Source organism: Tachyglossus aculeatus, chromosome 25 (assembly GCF_015852505.1).
Source record: "Tachyglossus aculeatus isolate mTacAcu1 chromosome 25, mTacAcu1.pri, whole genome shotgun sequence".
In the NCBI taxonomy this organism is placed as follows: domain Eukaryota; kingdom Metazoa; phylum Chordata; class Mammalia; order Monotremata; family Tachyglossidae; genus Tachyglossus; species Tachyglossus aculeatus.
The window spans coordinates 4,222,190-4,239,889 of NC_052090.1; the positions used below are offsets into that span (position 1 = coordinate 4,222,190).

The 17,700-nt window shown below is 47.6% G+C and overlaps 1 protein-coding gene across 2 annotated transcripts in view; it reads left to right on the forward strand.

Moving 5' to 3' along the window:
• The first annotated feature begins 642 nt into the window (after nucleotides 1-642).
• The window catches only part of MIB1 (MIB E3 ubiquitin protein ligase 1), a 119,446-nt gene continuing 102,388 nt past the window's right edge, over nucleotides 643-17,700 (forward strand). For both annotated transcript variants that reach the window (XM_038766575.1, XM_038766576.1), the window contains exon 1: nucleotides 643-871. In XM_038766575.1, coding sequence (XP_038622503.1) covers nucleotides 643-871 — 229 coding nt within the window. The remainder of the gene's footprint in view (nucleotides 872-17,700) is intronic.

Here is a 17,700-nt window from a genome sequence, read left to right on the forward strand (position 1 = left end):
TCTCTCACGGCCGTCAGCCAATGGGAAGCGCCGCCGCCACAGCGGTGGGCGGGGCCGTCCCCTCTCCGGCGGCCGTCAGCCAATAGGAAGCGCCTTCGCGTCAGCGGTGGGCGAGGCCTACACTCTCTCTCTCTCTCTCTCTCTCTCTCCCCCTCCCTCTCCCTTCTCCGACGGCCGTCAGCCAATGGGAAGCGCCGCCGCCACAGCGGTGGGCGGGGCCGTCCCCTCTCCGGCGGCCGTCAGCCAATAGGAAGCGCCTTCGCGTCAGCGGTGGGCGAGGCCTACACTCTCTCTCTCTCTCTCTCTCTCTCCCCCTCCCTCTCCCTTCTCCGACGGCCGTCAGCCAATGGGAAGCGCCGCCGCCACAGAGGTGGGCGTGGCCGTCCCGCCCTCTCCGGCGGCCGTCAGCCAATGGGAAGCGCCACCGCCCCCTTCCCCGCGCATGCGCAGCCGGCGCGGGTCCGGAGGAGCGGCTTTCAGCCCGTGCGTGGCGGGCGTCAGTGCCCGGATGCGGAGCCGCCGGGGCCCTGAGGAGCGGCGGGGAGGGGAGGCGGGGGGTCGCCGTCGTCGCCTCAGCCGCCTCAGCCGCCTCAGCCGCCGCCGCCTTCGCCCGGTGCCGGTGCCCCCGCTCCCGAGGGCCCGATGAGCGGGTCGCGGAATAACCGTGTGATGGTGGAGGGGGTCGGGGCCCGGGTGGTGCGGGGCCCCGACTGGAAGTGGGGCAAGCAGGACGGCGGCGAGGGCCATGGGGGCACCGTGCGCAGCTTCGAGAGCCCCGAGGAGGTGGTGGTCGTCTGGGACAACGGCACCGCCGCCAACTACCGCTGCTCCGGGGCCTACGACCTCCGCATCCTGGACAGCGCGCCCACCGGTAATGACGATATAGACCTGCGTTTATGTACATATGTATATATGTTTCTACATCTTTATTTACTTGTACACATCTATTCCCTTAACTTCTCTGAGCCTCAGTTACCTCATCTGTAAAATGGGTATTAAGACTGTGAGTATCAAGACTGTGGGTATTAAGACTTCCCCATCATCATCATCATCATCATCATCGTATTTATTGAGCGCTTACTGTGTGCAGAGCCCTGGACTAAGCGCTTGGGAAGTACAAATTGGCAACCTATAGAGACAGTCCCTACCCAACAGCGGGCTCGCAGTCTAAAAGGGGGAGACAGAGAACAAAACCGAACATACTAACAAAATAAAATAAATAGAATAGATATGTACAAGTAAAATAAATGAATAAATAGAGTAATAAATGTGTACAAACATATATACATATATACAGGTGCTGTGGGGAAGGGAGGGAGGTAAGATGGGGGGATGGAGAGGGGGACGAGGGGGAGGGACATGGAACAACCGGATCACTTTGTATTCCCCCCCCAGCGCTTAGAACAGTGCTTTGCACATAGTAAGCGCTTAACAAGTGCCAACGTTATTATTATTATTCCATTTATTTTATTCTGTTAGTGTGTTTGGTTTTGTTCTCCGTCTCCCCCTTCTAGACTGCGAGCCCACTGTTGGGTAGGGGCCTTCCCTAGATGTTGCCAACTTGGACTTCCCAAGCGCTTAGTCCAGTGCTCTGCGCACAGTAAGCGCTCAGTAAATATGATTGATTGATTGACAACCCCTGGCCCGGAGGAACGCCCTCCCTACAGACGGTCCTTCATTCACTCAGTCGTATTTATTGAGCGCTTACTGTGTGCAGACCGCCTTCCCAGACTGAGCCCCTTCCTTCCTCTCCCCCTCGTCCCCCTCTCCATCTCCCCATCTTACCTCCTTCCCTTCCCCACAGCACCTGTATATATGTATATATGTTTGTACATATTTATTACTCTATTTATTTTACTTGTACATATCTATTCCATTTATTTTCTTCCGTTAGTATGTTTGGTTTTGTTCTCCGTCTCCCCCTTTTAGACTGCGAGCCCACTGTTGGGTAAGGACCGTCTCTAGATGTTGCCAACTTGGACTTCCCAAGCGCTTAGTCCAGTGCTCTGCACACAGTAAACGCCCAATAAATACGATTGATTGATTGGTTGACAACCCCTAGCCCGGAGGAACGCCCTCCCTACAGACGGTCCTTCATTCACTCAGTCAGTCGTATTTATTGAGCGCTTACTGTGTGCAGATCGCCTTCCCAGACTGAGCCCCTTCCTTCCTCTCCCCCTCGTCCCCCTCTCCATCCCCCCATCTTACCGCCTTCCCTTCCCTACAGCACCTGTATATATGTTTGTACATATTTATCACTGTATTTATTTATTTATTTTACTTGTACATATGCATTCTATTTATTTTATTTTGTTAGTATGTTTGGTTTTGTTCTCTGTCTCCCCCTTTTAGACTGCGAGCCCACTGTTGGGTAGGGACTGTCTCTATATATTGCCAATTTGTACTTCCCAAGCGCTTAGTACAGTGCTCTGCACACAGTAAGCGCTCAATAAATACGATTGATGATGATTGTTGATGACTAGCCGCTTGGGAACGGCAATTGAGCCACAGAGACTCTCCCTGCCCACAACAGGCTTTACAGTCTACAAGAGGGGAGACAGACGGCAAAACATGGAACAGGCATCATTCATGCATTCTGTTGTATTTATTGAGTGCTTACTGTGTGCAGACCACTGGACTAAGCGCTCGGGAGGACAATTCAGCCACAAAGAGACACCCTCCCTGCCCACAACGGGCTCACAGTCTACAAAGGGGGAGACAGATGGCAAAACATGGAACAGGTGTCATTCATTCATTCCATTGTATTTATTGAGCGCTTGCTTCATTCATTCAGTCATATTTATTGAGCACTTCATTCATTCAGTCGTATTTATTGAGTGCTTACTGTATGCAGACCACTGGACTAGCCGCTTGGGAACGGCAATTCAGCAACAAAGAGAGACCCTCCCTGCCCACAACAGGCTCACAGTCTACAAGAGAGACGGTCCCCTACCCAGCAACGGGCTCACAGTCTAGAAGGGGGAGACAGACAACAAAACAAGTAGACAGGTGTCAATACCGTCAAGAATAAATAGAATTATAGTTATATACACATCATAAATAAAATAGAGTATCATTTACTCTATTTGTAGGCCTTCGGAGGCCAGACTGAGCCCCCCCCTTGCTCTCTTCTCCCCTCCCCATCACCCCCACTCCGTTCCCCTCCCCACAACACTTGTATATATTTGTACATATTTATTGCGTATTATTGATTACGTGTGGCTCAATGGAAAGAGCCTGGGCTTTGGAGTCAGAGGTCATGGGCTCAAATCCCGGCTCCATCAATTGTCAGCTGTGTGACTTTGGGCAAGTCACTTAACTGCTCTGGGCCTCAGTTCCCTCATCTGTCAAATGGGGATGAAGACTGTGAGCCCCCTGTGGGACAACCTGATCACCTTGTAACCTCCCCAGCACTTAGAACAGTGCTTTGCACATAGTAAGCGCTTAATAAATGCCGTTATTATTATTATTATTACTCTATTTTATTAATGATGTGTATATAGCTGTAATTCTATTTAACTATTCTGATGGCATTGACACCTATCTACTTGTTTTGTTGTCTTTCTACCCCTTCTAGACTGTGAGCCCGTTGTTGGGTAGGGATCGTCTCTTCGTGTTGCCGATTTGTACTCTCCCAAGCGTTTAGTACAGTGCTCTGCCCACAGTAAGCGCTCAATAAATATGACTGAATGAATGAATCCCCTCTGCCTGAGTCCCAGGCCCTGGACCCCCAGGACCCGAGGGCAGCCCCCCTGCCCTGAACTCCAGGTCCCTGTAACCTGTCTTGAGAGTAGCCCTCCCTTGCCCGGGCCACGGGGGACCTCCAGGGTCCTGCCACCCGGCTACTGCCCTCCCCACCGGTGCCAAGGGGCGAGTGGGCCTGTGCCACCTTTGGAAAGGAGCGAAAGATGGCCTATGCCTCAATCCTTTAATCCGTTAATTCCCCTAGGGATGCCCGGGAACACAAGGTAAAGAAAGCACGAACTGATCTGGGGTTTAGCATTCAACTTGTCTTTTGTCAAACCCCCGGCATTGTCCGTCAGGACCCAAGCAAGCGTGGGGTTGGGAATATCACCCCATCACCACCACATGGTCCGTGTGAACGCTAATGGATTCATTCGTGACCACAGAAAGAGACTCGCAACAATTTCAGTGCTTCCTTCGGTTTTGAGCTTGTTTCAAGGCTTATGCAAATGAAAGTTTCATGCATTGGGTTTAAGACCAGTCAGCTTTAACAGATGGGTTTTTATAAAGGTATTTTTTCAGCCCTTAATTTTTACCAAGTGCTGGAGTGAATGAGATAATAATCACTGTGGCATTTAGGTACTCACTATGTGTCAAACACTGTTCCAAGCGCTGGGATAGATACAAAGCGGTCACGTTGGGCACGGCCCCTGTCGCATATTGGGCTCACGGTCTAAGCAGGAGGTAGAATGGGGATTGAATCCCCATTTTGCTGATGAGGAAACTGGATAAATCACTTCTCTGTGCCTCAGAGTCACACAGCAGGCAGGTCATGGAGGCGAGATTGGAACCCAGGTCCTCTGACTCCCAGGCCTCCGGTCTTTTCGTTAAGCCACATTGCTCCCTAAGATGATCCAGTCCGTTACTTTCCACCACTCCCCCAGTGGCTCACAGTCTATGTATTCAATTGCTTAAAGTTTGACAAAATGTTCGGAATAATAATAGTGGCATATGTAAGCATCTGTGTTCCAAGGACTATACTAAAAAGTTGGGGTAGATACAGAATAAACAGATTGGGCACAGTCTGTGTCCTCTGGGGGATTCACAGTCGAGGGAGAGGGAGAACAAGTATCGAATTCCCATCTTGCAGATGAGGCAAACGAGGCACAGAGAAGTGAAAGGCCCAAGGGCGTACAGCTGCCAAGGGGTAGAATGTAGAACCCAGGCTCTCCAACTCCCAGCCCCATGCTCTTTCCACTAGGTCGTGCTGGTTTGCTACCAAACGATTGATAATTGATCGGAAGTATGTTCTTGTAAGGTGTTCAACTAGTCCACAGGAATTTTGGAGCAGAGTTGCTTTTGAATCATTCAAATGTCTATTCTGTGTTTGAGCAAATAGACGTAACTTTATTTCGACATCTAGCTCCCAGCAACAGGTTCTCCGTAGATTCAGTCACAGATGTAGATTAATGTGGAAATCAGGTCTCCTCATATGGTGGTGCGATTGATGTAAACCTCATGCGGCGTATAATTTTCTATAATGATCACCGATGCCCAAGTTGATCAGGTCAGTCTGATGAAGGAAGGCTTTTGGAGACAGACCTAATCGGGTGTATCTTGCTTTGGAGAGGTCTGCGTAACTTCTCTGATACTCCTTCTACAGTCCATCTAGTTATGCCAAGTTTGTTTTGTTGTCGCTGCTCTGTTCTTGGTTGAGTTCCTTGATATTTCTGCTATTCCTCCGGTATTCCCAAGAAAGTGGACTGTCCCTCCCTTCTTCCCACCCCGACCAAGCCACTCTTGAGAATCATGTGGCTTTTAGCAAATGGTTGAAGGCACATTGATGTCTGCTGTTGTCAGGGGTGATCTGTTCTATAACCACCAACGGAATTGATCCACCCTACAGGCTGTAGGCACGGGAGTATGGGAGGCTCAGAGCAAACCATCACTACTCCTGCAAAAGCAACATGAGCCCCTAGAGAAGCAGCGTGGCTCAGTGGAAAGAGCCTGAGCTTTGGAGTCAGACGTCATGGGTTCAAATGCCGGTTCCGCCAATTGTCAGATGTGTGACTTTGTCAGATGTGTGAGGCACAGAGAAGTCACTTAACTTCTCTGTGCTCAGTTCCCTCATCTGTAAAATGGGGATTAAGACCGTGAGCCCCACGTGGGACAACCTGATCACCTTGTATCCCCCCAGTGCTTAGAACAGTGCTTTGCACATAGTAAGCACTTAACAAATACCATTATTATTATTATTACCTGCTGATAGTGGGACATCTCCCCCTCCTAATTGCCGAGCTCATCCGAATGGCAAGGGGCCAGAAAAGCTGCTGTACTGTATTTTCAAGACCGTGGTGAGCAAGAGATTTTTGTCTCATTCTCTCACGGCTGCAGTTACACCATCGGCCGAGTCTTCTTCAAACTGAAGGACAGCAGTTGCCTATGTGTGGCAAGTGATTGAAAAAGCCGACGCCCGGCTGACAGGTCCAGACTGGGCCGTACACACACTTTATCTCATCCTTGTAGTCCTGATGGGTTTGCTGTTCTTAATGTCTGGGCCCCGTGTTCATTTTTGCTCCAGCTTCCCAATAAACAATGTTGTCAACTACAGGAAGTGCAGTATTTGCATTGTTTGTAATGTGACGACGGATTTAGGATCTTGTAACTTAGTTTGTGGGATAATTTTAGTCTGCAAGATAAAAAAAAGACATAGCTCATTATAGAGATCCATGGAATACTGAGTGTAGTTGTGGACACTGCTTCTTCAGAGGTTCGTGAGCTGGAGAAGATGCAGAAAAGGACAGGCCAAGATGATTGGGGATTGGTGACTAGGTCAGGCTGAAGTGATGACGAAGATGGCATTTATTAAGCGCTTACTGTGTGCAAAGCACTGTTCTAAGCACTGGGGAGGTTACAAGGTGATCAGGTTTGTCCCACGGGAGGCTCACAGTCTTAATCCCCATTTTACAGATGAGGTAACTGAGGCACAGAGAAGTGAAGTGACTTGCCCAAAGTCACACAGCTGACAATTGGCGGAGCTGGGATTTGAACCCATGACCTCTGACTCCATAGCTCGTGCTCTTTCCACTGAGCCACGCTAAAGCGTATGGTCTGGAAAGGCGTAGGCTGACGGGGGTTGTGATTGAAGTCAATAAAATCATAAATGGGTGCCCAGTGAAGCCAGAAGGGGAGTTAACAAAAAGCAAAACAACAATAATAATTAAAAAATTCCCACTTTACCTAGCAGGTTGTAAACACGTAGTTTTTTTTGCCACAGGAAGTTGGGCGATCAGAAAACATCAGGATCAAATAAGTTTTGTATAAATTCAGGCAGACATTACACTCTTCTGTAGTTCTGTTGTCAGTGTCAGAAGCAGAAACTCCTCACTTTTGGCTTCAAAGCTCTCTGTCACCCTGCCCCCTCCTACCTCACCTCCCTTCTCCCCTTCTACAGCCCAGCCTGCACACTCCACTTCTCTACCGCTAACCTCCTCACTGTGCCTCGTTCTTGCCTGTCCCGCCATCGACCCCTGGCCCACCATCGACCCCTGGCCCACATCCTACCCCGGGCCTGGAATGACTTCCCTCCTCACATCCGCCAAACTAGCTCCCTTCCCCCCTTCAAAGCCCTACTGAGAGCTCACCTCCCCCAGGAGGGCTTCCCAGACTGAGCCCCCCTTTTTCTCTGCTCCTCCTCCCCTCCCCATCATCCCTACTCCATCCCTCTGCCTTACCCCCTTCCCCACCCCACAGCACTTGCGTATATTTGTACATATTATTCTATTTATTTTATGCATGATGTGTATCTATCTGTAATTCTATATCTATTTTGATGCTGTTGACGCCTGTCTACTTGTTTTGTTGTCTGTTTCCCCCTTCTAGACTGTGAGCCCGTTGTTGGGTAGGGATTGTCTCTGTTGCCGAATTGTACTTTCCAAGTGCTTAGTACAGTGCTCTACACACAGTAAGTGCTCGATAAATACGATTGAATGCATGAATGAATACTGGGTTGGGTGGGTGATTGGTAATAGGGATTCATTCATTCAATCGTATTTATTGAGCGCTTACTGTGTGCAGAGCACTGTACTAAGTGCTTGGGAAGTACAAGTTGGCAACGTATAACAATAGTGTAAACTGAGGGCCCTTGGGAATGGTGCTTTGTACTGAAGTTCTCGGGAAGTACTGAAGGGTCCCATTCTCTAAAGGGGCAGACAGACGTAAAAATATTAATGCAGTAAAGAATTTAGTGGTCATTTGAGTGCTATACATAATTGAGAGTGGCTATAAACAAGTGCATACGTGTTAGAACTGGTTGTTGGATTGATACAGCTTGGAGTGATGAAAATGAATTGGAGAAGGCCTGTTGTGGGAGTGGGATTTCAAGAGGGCTTTAAAGATGAGGAAATTTGTGATTCGGGGGTGGAAGGCATTCAAACCGTTTACCCATTTAGAGCAAGGGGATGGAGTCAGGAGGTTGGAGAGGATATGATTAAAAGGTGATTTTTGGAAGTGATGGTAACTGTGGTATTTAATTGCTTACTACGAGCCAAGCACCGTCCGGAGAACCAGGGTACAGACCGGACAGTCAGGTCGATCACAGTCCCTGTCCCACATGGGTTTACAGTCTAAATAGGAGAGACAGAAAGAGCACCTGGGAGAGTAGTGATTAAAGAGAGCAGGTACGTAATGTGGGGTGAGGGAATAGAGAGCCTTGAAGGCACTCTTGAGGGTTTTTTTTGATGTGGTGGGATCTGGAAAACCAGTGGAAAGTTGAGTATAGAGATGTGGGTTTGAGTGATGTTTCAAGCAACAGTATCAACTCTAGTTTGGAGTGGGGAGATTCTGGATTCTAGGAGACCAGTGAGGAAGATAAAGCGATAGTCTAGCCATGGCAAGACCAGAGCTCATACTAGCGTGGAAACATTTTGGATGGAGAGGAAGAGGTGGATCTGGGCGTTGTGTGGCACACAGTAAGCACTTGATAAATATAACTGATGGAAGAACAGCCAGGATTTAGTAGAAGATTGAATTCTACTGCCAGGATCATTTTCCAGAAAACAGGTCAGTCCATGTTTTTCTCATTCCTCCAGAACTTCCACTGGTTGCCCATCCACCTCCACATCACACAGAAGCTCCTTACTGTTGTCTTTAAAGCACTAAATCACCTTGCCCCTTCTTACCTCGCCTTGCTTCTCTCCTACTACAATCCAGCCCATGCACTTCAGTCGTCTAACACCAACCACTGTACCACAAACTTGTGTATCTTGCCCCCAACCTGTCACGCACATCCTGCATCTGGCCTGGAACTCTTTTCCCCCTTCGTATCTGACAGGCCACCACTCTCCCCCACCTTCAGAGCCGTATTAAAAACACATGTCCTTCAAGAGGCCTTCCCCAAGTAGATCCTCGTTTCCCCTATGCCCTCTCCCATCTGAGTCACTCTTGCACTTGTGTTTGTACCCCTTAAACACTTGATAGTACATCCTTCTAGACTGTAAACTCGTTGTGGGCAGGGATTGTTATAGAATACTCTTCCAAGCAGTTAGTACAGTGCTCTGCACACAGTAAATGCTCAATACATATGATTGGCTAAATTCACCCCACCCTCAGCCCCACAGCATATCATATCCGTAATTTATTTTCATGTCGGTCTCCCCCTCTGGACCTAAAGCTCCTTGTGGGCAGGCAACACATCTGCCACCTCTGTAGTATTGTACTCCCCCAGACACTGAGTTCATTGCTCTGCACACAATAAGTGCTCAATAAATACCAGTGATTGAGTTGATGATGACAGAGGATAATGGTGTTATCGATTAAACTGGTAAAGTTAGGGGAAGTGTGTTCAGTGAGGGGTTGAAACACGAAAAGTAATATTTTAGACATGCTAAATTTGAGGGGCTGACAGAACATCCAAGTGGAGATGTCCCGGAGGCCAGACGAGACGTGGGGGGAGTCAGCTGCAGAGAAGTGGTAGGTGAAGCCACGTGAGCTTCTTGAGGGTGTTGATAGGAAATAGTGAGGAGACTCAGAACAGCCTTATGGTGGGCCCATGGTAAAAAAATAAGTATCAGAAGAGGAGTCAGCGAGCAAAACTGAAAAGAAGCAGTCAAATTGGAGAACAAGCAGGTTACCAAGCACCGTATGAGTAAAACCAAGGTCTGATAATGTTTCATGAAGGAGGGAGTGGGTGGCAATGTCAAAGAGAATCAGAATGTAGTAAAGGCTTTTGGGTTTGGCTAGATGGAGGCCTTTGGCCTTAGGAAGCACGATCTTGATAAAGGGCTGAAAGCCTAACAGTAGTGTTGGTGGAGAGCAGGTGCATATGACATTTGTCAGGAGAATAATGATAAAAAGTAATTGTGCTTTTTAAGATCTAATTATGTGCCAAGCACCATGCCAAGGGATGGGGTAGATCTCTCCCCCACCCCACCCTCCATCTCTTGCCCCTAATGGTCTAGCCACACAATTCATCAATTAAAATTGAAACTGTTAGGTGTGGTCTCCCCTAAAATCTCCCTTGTATGTCTCTAGTCCTTGCCTCCTCCTGCCTCCTCTTTAATTCTCCCATCTTTATCTCAAGGTGATCTCCTGCCTCCTCTCAAATTCTGCTCTTTCCCCCTGCACCCATTGACCCCAACCCTTCGCACCATATAATAATAATAATTGTGGTATTTTTTAAAGTGTTTTCTATGTACCAAGCACTGTAGTAAGTTCTGGGGTAGATACAAGATAATCAGGTCCCACATGGGGCTCTCAGAGTAAGTAGGAAGGAGAGCAGGTATTACATTTCCATTTTGCAAATGAGGGGACCAAGCCCCAGAGAAGTTACGTGACTTGCCCAAGGTCACAAAGCAGGTGTGGCAAAGCCAGGATTAGAATTTAGATTCTCTGATTCCCAGGCTCGTGCTTTTTTCACTAGTCCATGCTGCTTCCCATATCAAACCATATCCCATATCAAACTCTTTCTCTTCTTCCCTCCCTGAAGGCAGTCTTCATTTGTTCACTTTCCAGTGACCCCTTCCCCTGTGCTTTCAAGCATGCTTCTGTATTCCCGTGACCCTATGGCTCCCTCCAGTTATCACCCCATCTCCTTCCATTCCCCTCCAAACACCTTGAGCAACTTGTCTACATTTCCTTGACCACCCCCACAATCTGGCTTGTGACCCCTTCACTTCGGGGAAACACCCTTCTCTCAGGTCCCCACTGACCACCTTGCTCAAAGCAATGACCTCTATTCCGTCCTAATCTTCTTGACCTCTCCATTGCTTCCAGCACCGTTTGGATGGAGCTCCTTCACTTGGAAACGTTTGCTTCCTTGTCCTCTCTTGGTTCTTCTAGCTCATTAGCTCCCACAGCTCCAGCTACTGTCTTCACCTACATGATTCCCAACTCTGCCTCTCCAGCCCCGACCTCTCCTCTTCTCTGTAGTCTCGTACTTGTAACTTGTACTTCCCAAGCACTTCGTACAGTGCTCTGCACACAGCGCTCAATAAATATGATTGAATGAATGGTCTCGCATTTCCTTCTGCCGTCAGCGCCTCTTTACTTATATGTCCCACTGACATCGCAGACTTAACCTGTCCAAAACAGAACTCTGTCCTCCCCCTGACTCTCTTATCACTATAGACTGCATCACCATTCTCCCTGTCTCCTGAGCCCGTAACCATGGCACTATCCTCTACTCATCTCTCTCATTCAACCCACACACAACCGATCTGTCATGAAATCCTGTCCGTTCTGTCTTCACAACATCTCTAGAATCCACCCTTTCCTCTCCATCCAAACTGCTAGCATGCTGATCCAAGCTCGAGGAGCAGCGTGGCTTAGTGGAAAGAGCCTGGGCTTGGGAGTCAGAGGTCGTGGGTTCTAGTCCCGACTCTGCCACTTGTCAGCAAATCCCCATTTTACAGATGAGGTAACTGAAGCCCAGAGAAGTTAAAGTGACTTGCCCAAGGTCACACAGCCGATAAGTGGCGGAGCCGGGATTAGAACCCACGACCTCTGACTCCCAAGCCCAGGCTTTTTCCACTGAGCCATGCTGCTTCTCTAGCAATAAATATGATTGATTCCCCTCTTGACATTGTTTCTTGCCGACAGGGATCATGACTACCAACTCCTTTGTATTGTCACAACTTCTGAATACAGTGCTCTGCACACAGTAAGTGCTCATTAAATACGACTGATGGTGACTGAAAACCTTAAGTGGTTTTATTAGGAAAAAGGTGCCCAGGAACTCAAACAAGCTCCTTTGATGCACAGTGCATCAAACCCAGTGACAACCTCACCTTCTCTGCAGTCTTGTGAGGTAACACAGAGCGTAACAAGGCTGCTGGATGGGAGAGAGGTGACCCTTATGTGGGCTTTGCTAAGGGGGTCATGATCAAGAGGAAATATGCCGCGAGAAATTTATTTTAGATTTTCCTCCTCAAGCTATGTAGGTAGTGACGTCTGATATATTTTATTGGTTTCGTTTTGGATCTTTTGGGCATTTCTCCGTCGGTTGTGCTTCAGACGTTTCCTCCCCAGGTGTGAGGCTGACTCCATTACCCTGGCTGATGGAGGACAGCGAGAGCAAGCGCCAGAGCGGGTTTTAGCAAAGCATGGCACCAAACCTTTCCCCACGAATTCCCAATACCTTAGTCACGTCAACCCCACAGCCACCCTAAGCACCCACATATTTTTATGCTCAGCCTCACTAGTTACGTGTGTGGGTGTCTGTGTATCTAGTTGCATATTCAGGTAATAATAATAATGATGATGGCACTTATTAAGCACTTACTATGTGCAAAGCACTGTTCTAAGCACTGGGGAGGTTACAAGGTGATCAGGTTGTCCCACGGGGGGCTCACAGTCTTCATCCCCATTTTACAGATGAGGTAACTGAGGCCCAGAGAAGTGAAGTGACTTGCCCAAAGTCACACAGCTGACAATTGGCAGAGCCGGGATTTGAACCCTTGAACTCTGACTCCAAAACCCGTGCTCTTTCCACTGAGCCACGCAGTAATTGACGTTTGGCACACAGAGCTCATTAAGTACCCCTGAATGATTCAGTCAGACCTGTCCTATACTTGTTATTCTATTGTTATTTCTAGACTGTGAGCCCACTGTTGGGTAGGGACCATCTCTATACGTTGCCAACTTGTACTTCCCAAGCGCTTATTACAGTGCTCTGCACACAGTAAGCGCTCAGTAAATATGATTGATTGATTGATTCTTCCTGCACTACTATTTATAGCTACTTTTTATCAGGTCTCCATTCGATCGAATGCTTCCTGTGGGCAGGAGATGTGTGTTGTTCTTATTGTACTCTCCCTAGGGCTTAGTGCAGTGCATCGGACTCAGTAGGCGCTCAGTCAGTCTCACCGATTTGGTAATGAAATTTGTGAAAGCTAATTATCATCATCATCATCATCATCGATTGTATTTATTGAGCGCTTACTATGTGCAGAGCGCTTGGGAAGTACAAATTGGCAACATATAGAGACAGTCCCTACCCAGCAGTGGGCTCACAGTCTCAAAGGGGGAGACAGAGAACAAAACCAAACATACTAACAAAATAAAATAAGTAGAATAGATATGTACAAATAAAATAAATAAATAAATAAATAATTATCAGCCAGCTAGGGAAAGGGAGCTGCTTTGGTAAGAGAAATCTCCCGGTGTTGGTGTTTGGTTTTAGTGGCAGATTAGCAGAAGCAGATGGTTTGCATCTCTTGTTGAACTTTCCTTGTTCTGGAGAGGGAGGGAGGACCCTTTAGAAAGCACTTCTGTGTCTGGCGTAGGGCCAACAGACTTGTCCGACGGAAAAGCCAGATTGTCCATAGCGACAGTTCATATGTGTGCCGTATAGGCCATCTCTGTTTCTTTGGAGATATCGGAGACCCCTGGGAACGGCAATCCCCCTGTTGTTGAGTGGTGGTGTACTTTTGTCCCTGGGGATTCCTGTTCGCCTGCTGCCCAGACTGCATTTTTTTCGAGCCTCCTTCCGGCCCTAATCCGAGTTAAACCCCGGCCGAACGGCTGCCAAGTCTAACGGGCTCCCTTGGGGCCCAGAAGAGAACCTGTTCCACAGTTCTGAGGAATTTCAGGAAGGCTCCCGTCCCATCTAGGGGAACGGCACCTGTGTTTGGACTTGGGGCACGTGCTCGCCACCATAAAGAAGCTTCAGTTCGGTCTGCACTTACTTAATTGGGATGGAGCCCTCTGAAACCAGCTGGTACTGGGGGGACAGCGGAGAGCTGGCTCAACCACACCGTATGGGACTTCCATGGTAACTAGCTCTTAGGAAGGTCCTAAGAGCTTCCCCTCCCCTGCCACCCCCATTGGTTTGGTAACCGTTCATGAGCCCTGAAATTGGGGAGGGTGAGGAGGAGGGCAGGTCAGAGATGCAGCTTACCTTAATGCGGCTGTTTGTTAGTACTGCGGATAAAAGATTTAGCGGGACAAGGCAAAGTGATTTAAGGTGCTTTTCGACTCTACAGGGAATGTCAACATTGGACTATGCGTCCTCTGTGAATCTAATTGGTTTCCCTACCTTGATTCCAAGGAGGTCAGGAACATCGAACGATTTCATTTCAAAGTATCTGCTAGTTCTGTTGTACTCACCCAAGTGCATAGTTCAGTGCTCTGTGCATAATAAGTGTTCATTAAATGCCATTGATTGGAGTGGGTTAAACTTTGAAGAATAATTCAGCCTTCCATACTTGTATTGATGTTAAAACACTATACAATGCTCTTACACACTAGTGACAACGAGAAGGGAACCTGCATGGTTTTTTTTAATGGCTGTCTTAAAAAAGGGGGTGCTCTTTAGTATTCATGCCATAAAACCTATGACAAAACCACTTCTCTAGGGCTAATCTTCTCCTTGTGCCTCGATCTGGCCTGTCTCACCGCCGTCCCCTGGCCCACGTCCTGCCTCTGGCCTGGAACGCCCTCCCTTCTCAAATCCAGCAGGACAGTGACTCTCCCCCGCACCCCTCAAAGCCTTATTGAAGACACGTTTCCTCCACAAGGCCTTCCAAGACTAAGCCCCACTTTTCCTCATCTCCCACTCCCTTCTTCATCTCCCTGACTGGCTTCCTTTGCTCTTCCTCCTTCCCAGCCCCACAGTACTTATGTACATATGTGTCATTTTATTTATTTGTATTGGTTTCTCTCTCCCCATCTGTAGACTGTAAACTCGTTGTGGGCAGGGAATGTGACTTTTTATTATTGTCTGATACTCTCCCAAGCACTTAGTACAGTGCTGTGCACACAGTAAGCTCTCAAGTATGATTGAATAAGTGAGGACAAGGGCACTATATATTAGTTTTGAATGTAGTGAGGAAGTGTTTTCCAAGAGTGAAGTTCAAAAACAAAGGCTTTGCAAAAAATTTTCCAATTTTTTTTATTCTCCCCCCGCCCCACCCCGGGGGCAACATCTGGTGTAGTTGCCATTTTTTGCTGACTCACAAACAGTGCTGTGAATTAAAACATTGAAAAGATCCTCCTGGCGGGTTGGGATTACGTAAAGTTTCAAGCAGCGCTGAAAATGTTGCTGGTATTTGGGAAGGGAATTGCCGGAACGATCCGTGTTGTAGGATTTTATTGCTCTGAAAATGGAAGCGTAGACCACCCGCTTGCGTGGTGACTGCCATTTGCTTCATTCCCGTAGCTTTTGGGACAGGGAGGGTCCCTGTAGCTATACAATATAGCAATAAACAGATACATTCCCTGCCCCCAGGGAGTTTACAGTCTACAGGGGAAGAATTCTCATCTGTGAATGAGACATGATCCCTGTCCCTCAGGGGCTCACAGTCTAATAAAGATAGCTGTGTAGATAAATCTCTTAGTACAGTGCTCTGCACACAGTAAGCGCTCAGTAAATACGATTGAATGAGTGAATGCCAGGGACTTTGTCCAACCTGATTATCTCTGTTGTCTGTCTCCTCCTTCTAGACTGTGAGCCCGTTGTTGGGAAGGGACCGTCTCTATATTTTGCTGACTTGTACTTCCTTTTCCATTGGGTTATATCTCTGTGCATATGGCTTAGAGGTTATATCTACCTGTGCATGTTATAGCCATATCTATCTATAGCTTATCCTCTAGACCATAAACTCATTATGGGCAGGGAATGTCTACTAATTCTGTTGAACTGTACACTCCCCAAGCATTTAGTACAGTGCTCTGCACGCAGTGAGCGCTCCGTAAATATCCAAAGGAGGTGAGCTCTCCAGTTCCCTGGCTGTTCTTTGCTCATGTCCCTGATGAATATATCCTGTATTACAGGATCAGTTTTCTAATCAACCAATTTGGAAGTCCAGGAAAAAAAAGTAAAAAAAAATCTGGACCACAAGTTCGATTTCCTTCATTCAGGTCATCATCAAAAACAGAGTACTGATCACTGAGAACATATGCCGTTACTACCCCACTATTCTGTCTCTGACCCAGACCACAGGGTGCTTACGTGATGTCTGCAGTAGTGGTTAAGGATGTTTAGTCTAACATCCCTAATAGCAACCCCTTATATCCATGAATATCCAAATCCCCCTTTTCTCCACTAATCTGCCCAGTATTCTGTGGTTACATGTTCAATATATTTCCTGCTGGATGAAGGAGGTTTTTTTAATGGTATTTAAGCACTTAGTGCCAGACACTGTAGTAAGTGCTGGGGTAGATACGAGATTCATTCATTCGATCGTATTTATTGAGTGCCTACTGTGTGCAGAGCACTGTACTAAGCGCTTGGGAAGTACAAGTCGGCATCATATAGAGACGGTCCCTTCCCAACAATGGGCTCACAGTCTAGAAGGAGGAGACAGATAACAGAGATAATCAGGTTGGACAAAGTCCCTGGCATTCATTCATTCAATCGTATTTATTGAGCGCTTACTGTGTGCAGAGCACTGTATCAAGTACTTGGGAAGTACAAATCGGCAACGTATAGAGACGGTCCCTACCCAACCGTGGGCTCACTGTCCCACCTAAGGCTCTTAATCCCCATTTTACAGATGAGGTAACTGAGGCACAGAGAAGTAAAGTGAGTTGCTCAAGTTCACTTCCACGCTGGGGAAGCAGCGTGGCTCAATGGAAAGAACCCGGGCTTTGGAGTCAGAGTTCATGGGTTCGAATCCCGGCTCCGCCAATTGTCAGCTGTGTGACTGTGGGCAAGTCACTTCACTTGTGCCTCAGTTACCTCATCTGTAAAATGGGGATTAAGATTGTAAGCCCCTCGTGGGACAACCTGATCACCTTGTAACCTCCCCAGCGCTTAGAACAGTGCTTTGCACATAGTAAGCGCTTAATAAATGCCATCATTATTATTATTATTATTCACACAGCAGACAAGTGGTAGAGCTGGGATTAGAACCCAGGTCCCTGGGTGCAGTAATAACAACACTTGTGATATTTAAGGCCAAACACTGTACTAAGCAGTAGAGTCAATACAAGATAATCAGGTTGGACACAGTCTCTGTCCCACATGGGACTCACAGCCTAAGTGGGAAGGGGATGGGAAAGGGAACTGGTATTGAATCACAAAGCAGGCAAGTGGCAGAGACAGGATTTGAACCCAGGGTCTTCTGAATCCCAGGCTTGTGCTCTATCCACTGGGCCATACTGCTTCTCTCTTGTCACCTTTGAGCCCAGTATGCACCTAACAGTAGTATGTTGAAAGTTCAACTTCCTTAGCTTGATGAAACTGCAACGTGGGGAAGGAATCCAGAATGTTACTGGAATCAAAATGATTGCATCTCTGCTTGGCCCATAGTTCCCCTCCGTGCTTAGATTAGTGTTGGACAAAATAGGATCTGAATACATATGTTTGATAGAAATGAAATTGATCTGGAACAATATCCGTCCCTCGTGATTTTTCTTCTGCTCTTCTTCGTGGCTGCAAATTGATTCTTAGAGCTCTCCAGCTAAGCTATCCGATTTATAAACCTGGTTTGGCCTTTTACCCTTTTTAAAGACATTTATCCTTTTCCAGTTCTTTGAGATGTCTACTCTCCGTGGGTTCTCGGAAATAAGGTGAAT